The sequence below is a fragment of the Garra rufa genome, chromosome 6, assembly GCF_049309525.1.
Source record: "Garra rufa chromosome 6, GarRuf1.0, whole genome shotgun sequence".
Lineage (NCBI taxonomy): Eukaryota > Metazoa > Chordata > Actinopteri > Cypriniformes > Cyprinidae > Garra > Garra rufa.
This window is the reverse complement of record NC_133366.1, coordinates 46,301,770-46,314,420: the sequence shown is the minus strand read 5'-3', so window position 1 is coordinate 46,314,420 and position 12,651 is coordinate 46,301,770. Positions and strand designations below refer to the sequence as shown.

The following is a 12,651-nucleotide window of genomic DNA, read 5'->3' as shown; positions in this document are numbered from 1 at the left end:
AAGTCCAACAGACCAATGCAATATTGCCATTAAGTGTAGCAAGAGGCACGTTCTTTAACGAGTCTTTCATGCCGAGAACTCTGCTCTTGTGTTTGCTTAATTATGCATTTAAACGTTAATGACCAAACCTATCATTATAAATGTTGCTGCACATGGAATATAACGCGGATAACATTTAAAAAATATTTTTTATCAGGTTACACACTGATTATTTATCACGTAAACCCCTTTCTCTACCTGTCCGTTGGTCGCGTATATCCTCCATGTTTGTAGTTTTTTTAACACTTTTTATGCGTGTTTGTAGTTCTAATCGAATCCTCGTTCACGGCGCAGTGTGTTGCGGGCAATATTAGCCGTTAAGAGTGTGCATTGATCGTTAAGTAGTAGACCATCCGGGAATCTTTGGAATAATTTTTTAAACATACTACGATTTGGGACATACAATACCATTTAGGACGGACGCAGCTTGTCTAAACGCTAGTTGGTGCTCCAGTATAATAGGTCCGCGGAATCTCATCCAGTAAGAAACGTTCCGCGGTGCAAAACTAAGTGCAATTAAAATGCGTAAAAAAATTTTAACGCGTTATTTTTGTGTAATTAATTAATCTAAATTAACGCGTTAAAGTCCCGGCCCTAATATATATATATATATATATATATATATGGTAACACTTTACAATAAGGTTCACTAGTTAACATTAGTTAACCATATTAGTTAACATGAACTAATAATGAACTGGACTTATACAGCATTTATTAATCTTTGTTAATGTTAATTTCAACATTTACTAATACATTATTAAAATTTTGTTAACATTAGTTAATGCAGTGTGAACTAACATGAACAAACAATGAACAACTGTATTTCCGTTAACTAACGTTAATAAAGATTAGTAAATACATTAACAAACATATTGCTCATGGTTAGTTCATGTTAGTTAATACATTAACTAATGTTTAACTAATGAACCTTATTGTAAAGTGTTACCATATATATATATATATATATATATATATATATATATATATATATATATATATATATATATATATATATATACACATACATACATACAGTGGGTACGGAAAGTATTCAGACCCCTTAAATGTTTCACTCTTTGTTATATTGCAGCCATTTGCTGAAATCATTTAAGTTCATTTTTTTCCCTCATTAATGTACACACAGCACCCCATATTGACAGAAAACACAGAATTGTTGACATTTTTGCAGATTTATTAAAAAAAGAAAAACTGAAATATCACATGGTCCCAAGTATTCAGACCCTTTGCTCAGTATTTAGTAGAAGCACCCTTCTGATCTAATACAGCCATGAGTCTTTTTGGAAAAGATGCAACAAGTTTTTCACACCTGGATTTGGGGATCCTCTGCCATTCCTCCTTGCAGATCCTCTCCAGTTCTGTCAGGTTGGATGGTAAACGTTGGTGGACAGCCATTTTTAGGTCTCTCCAGAGATGCTCAATTGGGTTTAAGTCAGTGCTCTGGCTGGGCCATTCAAGAACAGTCACGGAGTTGTTGTGAAGCCATTCCTTCGTTCTTTTAGCTGTGTGCTTAGGGTCATTGTCTTGTTGGAAGGTAAACCTTCAGCCCAGTCTGAGGTCCTGAGCACTCTGGAGAAGGTTTTAACCTTAAGTGCAGTAGAAATTTTTTTGTAACCTTGGCCAGATCTGTGCCATGTCACAATTCTGTCTCTGAGCTTTTCAGGCAGTTTCTTTGACCTCATGATTCTCATTTGCTCTGACATGCACTGTGAGCTGTAAGGTCTTATATAGACAGGTGTGTGGCTTTCCTAACCAAGTCCAATCAGTATAATCAAACACAGCTGGACTCAAATGAAGGTGTAGAACCATCTCAAGTAGGGCTGGGCGATTAATCGAAAAGTAATCGAAATCGACATTCAGAACCTATAATCGATCAAATTTTTCCAGGTCAATTATTTCAATTACTTTCCCTTTAAAAACACTACTGCGTGTGGAGTCAGGTGACCCCGCTCCGTTACGTTACGTTATTCTGCCAACATGTCGATGGAGAGCTTACAAGAGTAATTTTATTTAGAAGAGATACTGCTTATTTTCTACTTTTAATATTTATTATTGTTTTATACATAATTTATTTTGTTTCCAAAAGTGCAAGTTATTTATTTTCACTAATTTAAGAAAAATGTGACTTTTTGTTTTGAGCAATGTGTGCTTTAATTTCAGTTGTTCAACACTGATGTTCAATAAATAATCATAGATAGTAGATAGTGTGTGCACCCTTCATTCAAAAATCTCTCACTTGTAATATGTGCGCATATTTACTGTACAAAACTTGTCAGTGAACTATGAGGGCAAAAAAATAAATATTATTTAAATATAATTAAATATAATTTTATTAATGAATAAAATAATCGTTCATTAATCGTAATCGGGTTAAAATGTTCAATTAATCGAGATTTTGATTTTAGGCCAAATCACCCAGCCCTAATCTCAAGGATGATCAGAAGAAATGGACAGCACCTGAGTTAAATATACTGTATGAGTGTCACAGCAAAGGGTCTGAATACTTAGGACCATGTGATATTTCAGTTTTTCTTTTTTAATAAATCTGCAAAAATGTCAACAATTCTGTGTTTTTCTGTCAATATGGGGTGCTGTGTGTACATTAATGAGGAAAGAAATGAACTTAAATGATTTCATCAAATGGCTGCAATATAACAAGGAGTGAAACATTTAAGGGGGTCTGAATACTTTCTGTACCCACTGTATATGCAGTGTAAATGTAACTGTAATCTGTTACCGTTAAAAAATGTGGAAAAAATGTGTAATTAAACCGCTTTTATTTTCTATTGGGGTTTGTGTATATGTATATGCTTTATTTTGTAAGATTCAATGTTTTTTCCACTGCATTGTTAGATGCCAGTGCTTTCTGTCATAGCTATGCAAATATTTGTTTACAAAAACAGTATCCTAGCTATTAAACTGTTTCTTGTTATGATTTTAAATCTTTCATTAACCTGATTGAAGTCTGATTTAGTGGTGGCTGTGCTTTAAAATGTCATTTTATAATCCTAATTCAAGTGATGAAGGATTTTGAAAGGCTGGCAGTAATCAGTACTGTAAGGTTAACCCTGCCTGCTTTAAATGTTTGAATATGATTAACAGTTGAAAACATTCATTAGAAATTTAGTAAGTAATCAGTTACTTTAACAAAGTAATTATAATAGTTACAGTACTTAATACAATTTAAATAGGGTATCTTGTAATCTGTAACTTTTGTTAATATGTGTTTTTGCTTTAATCATGTCTTATCTTGCCTAGAGCGCTGAGTGAGGCAGGGCTGGCATTGGCATTCCCTCAGATATATGCATGACACCCCTGGCAGCAGTTGTCTTGTTGACACTGAAGTTCTAACTTAATATAAATGTATACCTACATTTATAGACAGCATCCAACTCCAGCTCTGTCAGCCATCTTGGTGATTATTTGTTGCTGTGCTCAGCACAAATCCATTGTGAGATTACCTTATCTATGGATGACACACACATAGGTGCATGCTTAAAATGCCCAGTAAAAAGTAAAAATATGCAGTTGGTGCTATAGGAAGCTATTTCTATCTTACATTTTTTTGTAGCCCAGAGGGTAGGCAAGTTCAGTCATATAAAGCTGCTGTACTGCAGAGTTTAGCTCCAACCCTGAAAAAAACCCTCACCTGCCTATAGCCTTAGTAAACCTGAAGACTAAGCTAAACCCTGCAGGACAGCAGCTCTGTTGGACTGAATCCTGGCGTAACCTAATGTATTCTGGTTGATTCAAGTCATAATAAATAATTTCTCTGACTTGAATAAAACCAGTTAATTTAGATGTTACCACATGAAGCACATTTTTCAGGCTACCTGACAAAACACATTTTACAGTGTGCTGTCTAGTTGGCAGCTCACTAGGTTTTGAGGAAGCGTCCGTATGTCATTATAAATTTACAAGACGGAGCGTCTGAACTACACCAGTTACTAGGTGTATCTCCCCGGATATGTTTCTGTATTTGAGTTTTTATTGATTCTCTCCATGTATTTCTTAAAGCTGCCCTCACTGTTCTTCGTGTAATTGATGTATTTTTTCTTCTGTCTTGTATAGTTTCAGAGTCCCTATTCCTATTCACCACCGTTTCGCTTCGGGACCGTGCCTAATGGGAGCACAGAGCGAAACATCAGGAAAAACTACCCAGACATGCACCAGTACATGGTGAAATACCATCAGACTGGAGTTCAGGATGCATTGGTCAGCCTCAAGACGGGGTACGACTGGGATATGCACATTTTTTGCATTGCATGGTCAACGAGATTATTTCTAGTGTACATAATATGCATATTTCCATATATATAAGCCTGTGCTTTTTTGATTTGTACAGTAAACTGGATGCTTTCATATATGACGCGGCGGTGCTCAACTATATGGCGGGGCGTGATGATGGCTGTAAGCTAGTAACTATTGGCAGTGGCTACATCTTTGCCACAACAGGATATGGCATTGCCTTGCAAAAAGGATCCTACTGGAAACGGCTGGTTGATCTCGCTATCCTCGGGATCATTGGAGACGGTATAAGTGTTTTCCTGCGTTTTACTTATTATTTCATTTATTTCATGACCTGTGTATTAAACAGTATCTCTGTTCCTAATAGGGGTGGGCGATATGGCAAAAATATCATATCACAAGTTATTAAAAATAGAAACAAAGATAGGTTAAATGTTACAAATACACATAATATACAAATAAAACAAACAGTGTTTTTAGGTACAGTAGGTGTATTTAGTGGTAGCATTCAAGAAATTGAATTAACAAATATAAAAATAAAACACTATATACACTATATACATAAATTATACATTGACTCTTTTTAAAGCAACTGTATTAAAGTAGTCCTATTATGCTCTTTTACAAAGTCTTTATTTTGTTTAGGGGGTGCACTAGAACATGCTCTCATGCTTGGTGGTTCAAAAAACGCATTATTTTTCACATAATTTACATTATTACAATAGCTTTCTCCCCAGGCTGGCACAAATGGCTCGATTAGTTCCGGGTTTGATGAAGGTCTGCCTTTCTGGAAAACGAAATGTGTTGTGATTGGTTATCAGTCCCACTGCATTGCAATTGGTGAACAGTTTAGACGGCGTTTCAGTCCCGCCACGCCCCTTGACAAAGTTCCTTGTACAACTGCGCAAGCTAGATTAAAGTGATTCTTACGTTTTAAATATGGATATTTTTCTTACAAAACACATCGAATCGCTAAAGGAGGCTTTTACTAACCCCTCCGGAGCCATGTTAGGCACTTTTTTATTATGAATTCATCAGCCTGCGAGATTGCCGATACATAATGTTATCATTTTTGTGCTCATTTATTTAATTATTATATGCCCAAAACCAGCTCCAGCATAAGGCTAGTGAAGCTATCTACACTGTATGATGAATAAATGTCTTACCACACACTGCACACGTCTACGATGAGGCACCGACGCAGACACTGATGATCAAGGCTCATGTTTACTTCAACCACGGCTCCGCATGTGTTTCGACCCTCTATACCGCACACGTCAATGGCACGGCTCCAGCACAGCTACCAGAGCACTTTAGTCAAAGCTTGCATTTATGCTGCGTTCCATGCAGATTTTTGAGCTCGTAAATCACGACTTCAAATCACGACTCACAACTTTGTAGCGTTCCATCGCGTTAATAGCGTTCATAGCATTAATCGTCTATGATCAAAAATCATATCGCACAACTCTAGTTTCTAACCTTACTGAGATTCCTTGCTCTCTACATAAGCAGCATCCTAAATGAAATGTATCATCATAAATTATTGATTTGAAACACACTAAAAGAAGATAAAACACTTACCCAGATGTGCAGCATAAATATCATGAAGTGCATGTGACTAAAATAATTGAAATAGGAAACTGTTGTTTTAAATTGTAATTATATTTCACAATTCTACATTGTTTCTTGTATGTTTGCTGAAGTAAATGCAGCCTTAGTGAACATAAGAGACATTAAAATAATCTTACTGACCTTATACGTTTAAATGGTAGAAGAAAGTAAGCAAAACTACAAAACTGCAGGAGAATAGATAGCCAGAGACAGAGGTCAAATATGCAATTTAGTGGTCATTATTTTGTAAATGACTGCAGAATGCTGCAAGCAACCAATCAGAATGAGGTATTCCAGAGAGAAAAATAATAGGTAAATGCACTGTAAAAAATATTTTTCAAATTTGTAGATAAAGATTATAAGAGTGTTTGACCAGAAAATATGATTTTAGTGTTTCCACTTAAAAAAAGATCACATTTAAAAGGGTTTTGGATGTCAATTCTCTGCAAGTTGGTATGATTCTTTAAGGACTTCATGAAATGCCTGCAACATACTTTGGATAAAATTCCTCAATGGTCATGTAAAACAACACCCTTTTTATCTTGTCAATGCATGTACCTTCAAATGCTAATGAGCTCTGCGCATACCCACCCCTCTCTTCTGTAGAAGAGGAAAGGCGATTTTTAAATAATCAAAAAATATACAGTGTAAGACTTGCTTATCTGGAGGTGCAGCTGGATCACAGAGAGTGGGTACTGATCCAATCTTGAGTTTTAGCTTTTTAGCAAAACCTGCCTAGAATTGTCCCTTGTTCAGAAGGCAGTCTGGAGTAAAATAATTTGTGCAGACATAAACAAATTCAGGTGTATTTGTTGGCGTATTGCCATCAAAAACAAAACTAATACACTGTGTCCTCAGTGGCTCTGAGGTCGGGAGAAAATGAAAACTCTTAAGTTCCCTTTTACATCCAACTTCAAAACACCTGCATTGTTTACAAGACATTGTTGTTGCTACATGGTGGACAGCATACAACTGGCTGTGGGTGGAAATATGCATATGCTCAGAAAATCAGAACAGCTTGATAATTGAGACTGCTTAGGTTTTTAGGGCATTAAAAATAAAGGAGTGAATGGATTTTTAGTATTGTAGGGTGGTTGTGTCCACATACTACTAAGACACATTTATATGCAAACACCATGTAAAAGTGAATTTTGCATCTGATATTCCCTTTATTTAAAAAAAAAAAAAATCACATGTAGTTTTTGAGTATAATTTTCACCGGTCTAGCTCTTTATTCAGTGTAGTTCTTTTAGATTAAACTATTCTGCTATTTCAGATGACAAAAAACTGTAACTAGAAAGATCTTTTTTTAATTCAGTTTATTTTTTTATCTCACAAGGCAGCATTATTTTGCTGCTTATTTAACAGCCTTTGCATCAGGAGCTTGCCTGTAATGCTTAAAAATGCAGCCCAGGTAAACAGCTAGCTAGTGTTTGGAACAGAGCCAGAAAGTGAGCCTGTTTTTCTGTGAGTCTGTGCATAAGCATTAACTGTGTGATGTTGTGTTGTGTATTAGGTGAGATGGAGGAGCTGGAGGCCCAGTGGCTGACTGGTATCTGTCATAATGAGAAGAATGAAGTGATGAGCAGTCAGCTGGATGTGGATAATATGGCTGGTGTGTTCTATATGCTCGCGGCAGCCATGGCTCTGTCGCTAATTACTTTTGTCTGGGAGCACCTCTTCTACTGGAGGCTACGTTACTGTTTCACTGGTCTCTGTTCTGGTCGGCCAGGAATGCTCTTCACTATCAGCAGGGTATGTCGCAGAAACACTACGCTAAATTAACTAGAGAGGTTCCGTTGCTGAAGGCAACCATTATCTGCTCAATCTTGACATATTAACATGTCGCGGTGGCTGTTTACCACAGTCGTCTTAAAGCTTCATCAGTGTGGGGATTGCTGCTTATGTGCTGACAAACATTTTTTTTTTGCTGCGAAATAAGAAAGAGCTTATATAACAGAATATAATAGCACCAGCCACCATCTCTAGAATAAAGTTACATGGTGCGGTTGTTTGTCACAGCAGGATATATTACTTTATTTCATCGGTTTATAGAGTTTCAGACCCCGGGACAATATTGAGAAATATTGCGCTAATATATACTTTTCAGTGTTAGCCTCCACTTATGAACTTCATTCGTTAACCTTTCTGTCTCCATTCCACCTTTAGGGCATTTGGAGTTGTATTCACGGTGTCCATATTGAGATGAAAAAACCCCCAGAATTGGGCTTTAGCCCTCAGGCCAACATGTTACACCTTCTGAAATCGGCTAAAGAGATCACCACCCTTGGAGTTACCTCGCCCAAACGGCCCGTGAGTAGCATTCTCCATCCTACCCCGGGCATGCTGGAATTTATGGACGGAGCAAAAGGCAACAACCTCGCCCAGAAAAATCCTCCCTATAGCAATGCCAGCACCATGCTCAGCAACCGTCACAAAGAGCCACTTAACAACACTCTGTTGCCAGGGCAACGTGCCCTGAGCTTGACGGATGCTCAGCCAGGTGTTGCTGGAAACGGTGGCTCGGGAGGCGGAGGTGAGACTGCTCGACCTCCAGCCTCCAAGCCGCGTGCTCTGTGGAAGAAGTCTGTGGAGACTCTACGGCAGAACCAAGGACCTGGGGGTAATTCTCCACCATCTGCCCCGCAGCCCTCCGAGACCCTGCCTATGAAGAGCCAGCGCTATCTGCCAGAAGATGCGACCGTCCGCTCAGATATGTCAGATTGTTCCGGCCGGGTGGACTTGCAAAAGCAGCACAAGTTAAAAGAAACGCTTCGGAAACGGAACCGCCTACCGCGGGATCTGAGCGACGTGGAGCTTTCAACTCTGCGAAGCCAGCCCAGCCAACAGAGCAACCACAGTGCTCAGATCTACTCTCAGAGCAGCCAGGGGAGTCAGATTTATACCATTGACTCCATCGATCAGGAGCACGGGCTGCACTACCCGGATATCTTCAGCGATCACCGTGAAAACAAGCTCCGGCCATCCTCTTCCTCCGAGCAGCAGCCTATCCTGCAGCTCAACAGCAGTCTGCTCACCCAGGCCCATGAACCGGACGTGATGCAAACCGCCATCGCGAAGGATAAGAAATACAACACGTACGGAAAGTCTGGCGGCGCAGGGACCATCGCCGGCGGGCCTGGTTCTACTCAGGATCCACGACAGACACACTGCCGTAGCTGCCTGTCAAAAGTGTCCAGCTACTCTGGGCTTTACACTGTTCGGTCCCCTCAGTACCGCTGCGATGCCTGTCTGCACTCCGCAAACCTGTATGACATCAGCGAAGATCAGTTCCTCCATCCAGATGGACGGGGCACTGGCGGCGGAAGTGTTGACAGGGCCTTCTCTCCTTTTCTCCCTCAGCCTGATGCTTCCTTCACAGCGTATCTTCCCCAGAGTGACCAAGAGGGTGACGGTCTTATTAGTCACTACCAGAACGAGGGCGTAATCATCCGCCAGCACTCGTACGAGAACCTGCCCCAGAAGAGTTCATCACGGCGGGTCAGTCTGCAGGACAACACGCCATATGCCAACATTCCCTCGGCGACTCTCATCCTGGAGAAGCCCCCAAAAAATCCGTCGGCCCACCTAAACCACACGCTCGCCGGGGTGGGCGTCAGTGGACTTGGGATCGGTCGTCGCAGCAAGTCGATGTATCCGGCACGCCCGACGGAAAACCCATTTCTCCAGACGCTCCGCGACGACCAGCGTCTGGCTCACGGCCGCAGCTCCACAGACATTTATAAGCAGCTCGTGCCGCTCACATTAGGCCAGGCTGATGGCAATGTGCTCGGCGTGGGGATGCCGACCCCTGACCTCTATTACCCCGAGCATGTTATGCCTTATGTAGCCCCTCCCCCTGTCGGCACATACACCGCTCCGAGGGCGTTGAGCGCTGGGGGCGCTCGGCGTGTCTACAAGAGGATGCCGAGCATTGAGTCTGACGTCTGATAGAGAGAGTGCAACGTGCTCTGGAAGACTATAAAAAGACATGCATGGATATCTCTACCAGGATATGGCTTAACCATGGAACTCTTGGCGGGATTGTAAAGCTTTTTGACTATAAGGCAAGCAAGTCTGGAATATATTTTGTTTCCCTTCTTGGACTTTTCTGTCTGAACAGAAGTCAGAGTTCAACTTTACATCAGGTCCTCCCCTCTAGTCGAGCGGCAGCTCTGTGTCTTCCAGAAAACATCAAAAATGGTGGGCAGGACGCTCTCGCGCCTTTGAGCGAAGGAAGAGCAGCAAAAGCTGCTTGGAAGTACAGGGGCAGCTCCAAAGAGTTTCCTTTTTTCACGCAACACGAGCAACCAAAAAATTGAATAAATGAAAACATAAGTGAATACCCACATTCTGCACTTTTACACACACACACACACACACACACACACACACACGAAAATACACATGCACATGCAAGAGGCACAAATGATACATGATCTGAAACTACTGAAAGGACGAAGTTAGATATAACCTAGAATCTCTCTTGACCAAAAAAAAAAAGTACGATGTAATAGCATAAACGACAGGCGTACACTTGCACACAATCACATGCTCTGAAATAAATAATTGCTTAGCAGATCCAAACCTGATTGAGTTTTTGGAAAGGCAGCAGAACATCTGTTACACTGTTTGAACGGCTTATGAATGCATGTATGAATGCATTTGGATGTAAAAGCTGCACTGAGGCACGGTCCACAAAGACTGCTCAGAGTTCAAAGATTAGATTTCCATTCCAGCCTGAACTGTGACAAAATGCACTACCTGTATGATTAGTCTCGGGTGTAATCTCTGAAATCAAGTACGTTAGAGAATTTCAGAGAAGGAAAACGCGGTGCGCACCAAGGCCTGCGACTCGTTCGTGTCTCTGAGGACACCAAGTGGAAAAAGTCTTTGACCCACCCCACCCTCGAATCCGTCCGTACCTTACCTGCATGCAGAGCGCAAACGCAGGAAGACACTCCTCTGCTCACAGCACAACAGTGTAGTAAGTGTCAATGTTCATTCATGGAAATTTTATCATCTTGAGCATATTTCTATAGTTGTCTAGAATATTGAAAAAAGTGATAGTCAATTTTTACACAGTTTTATACACTGCCAAATATTTGAAAAAGGTGTGCAAAGTCTATTTATTGTGTTGTAGAAAAGAAGACAGCGGGAAAAGAAATGCAGGGAGTGAGAGAAAAAGAGGTATACCGTCTTTTTTTGTGGTCGTAGGGGACTCGGAGAAGGCGTAGGAAATGTAAAAGCCCACACCAACTAATGATGTCAATACAGAACCACCGAGATATAAAAAGTTCCTGTTTGCCTCGAACACACAAACACATCACTTCCTGTAGAATCCAACCGCACACTCATACTTCACAAATATTTTTGGTTGTTTTGAATTATAATGGTCGTTCCAGCGATATGCACAATATCAGGTTGCAATATTATATTTATGTATGAAATTTCCTAGTTTTAATATGTTTTATTATTAGTTCCTTTCATTTTATGAATTGTTATACATGTGGAATTCATTTATTAATGTGATTTAATTGCGTATATATATTTAAAAGAAAAAAGATAACAGCATGTTAATCTTCTCTATGGTCAAACTTTTAGAATTGTTCTTTTTGATTTTGATGTGAATGGGAGTATATGTTTACAGTGAATGTGAAAATATGGATTCATCTCAGATGTGATTTTGATTCTCATTTGAATACAAACATAAAACTGTCGTATGACCAAATGTTAACTGGATCACCTTTCTTTGCTGTGCTTTCAGTAAACGCTGTGTCGGAAGCCAAGCGAGGTTAACATTTCAGGGTATATACCGCCTTTCAGACTCGCCACACGAACATGGTTTGAAAGTAATAAAGAATATATTGTGTGTGGCTTTAGAAAAGAGAAGTTTTTTCATAAGGTCAGTCTGTCGTATGCTACACGTATGCCTCTAACCGTTTTCATTCTGTATCCGGACAGGCAGGCGTTCTTGTGTTTACACTCTCAAGAAATATTCAAATGAGCTGCTTGTTTTTAACCTCATTAATGGCTATGAAATACTAGCATATTCATATTTCGTATTTCATATCAGCCTCCATGGAAAAGGCCATGTCTGTGTGCGTCAACATCTCACTCGAATGTAGACAACAACAACTAGATCCAAGACACGGTAGGATATTTTAGATGGGTTGTGATTAGATTGTAGTGGTTTACACAACCAGTATGCGTTTGTATTTGCAGGTAGATTTTGAATAAATCTATTTGCACATTGATCTGTTTTACATCATTTACATTCCTGCCATTATGCAAATTTAGGCCAATTTATACTTGCTTGATCCCCTGCTAGAATTCATTACATTAAAATAGTGTAATAATGGTAAATTACGCTAATGTTGAGTCTCATTCCTCACAAACATTGTGATGTATTCCTACAATTAGGATTGTCATAAAATCGAACTTGTAAAAAAAGTTCACGTGGTAAAAATGTGAAATTAGTGTTTACTGATATCAACTGTAGACTTGTAAGTATAGTCAATTACAGGCTGGAAACATACACGATGGCCAAATGAGTCTTTTGTTATATGTATTGTTTTGTAATGCATTCATTTCACTGGATAAGTACAATTAAAAGCTATTTATTTTTTTCCATCAGGTTGTTTAACAGACAGCAAGTCATTTGTGTGCTGCAGAAGAAAATGTTTAAGAAATTCAAAGGGAAATGGTGAGATGTAACTGCTTCTGTTTTTC

At 39.5% G+C, this 12,651-nt stretch overlaps 1 protein-coding gene across 1 annotated transcript in view; it reads left to right on the top strand.

The window, feature by feature from the left end:
* Positions 1-12,449, top strand: part of grin2ab (glutamate receptor, ionotropic, N-methyl D-aspartate 2A, b) — a 103,203-nt gene extending 90,754 nt beyond the window's left edge. The window contains exons 6-9 of the mRNA XM_073842678.1: positions 4,132-4,292; positions 4,406-4,593; positions 7,436-7,674; positions 8,089-12,449. Coding sequence (XP_073698779.1) covers positions 4,132-4,292; positions 4,406-4,593; positions 7,436-7,674; positions 8,089-9,870 — 2,370 coding nt within the window. The 3' untranslated portion in view covers positions 9,871-12,449. The remainder of the gene's footprint in view (positions 1-4,131; positions 4,293-4,405; positions 4,594-7,435; positions 7,675-8,088) is intronic.
* The last annotated feature ends 202 nt before the right edge of the window (positions 12,450-12,651 follow it).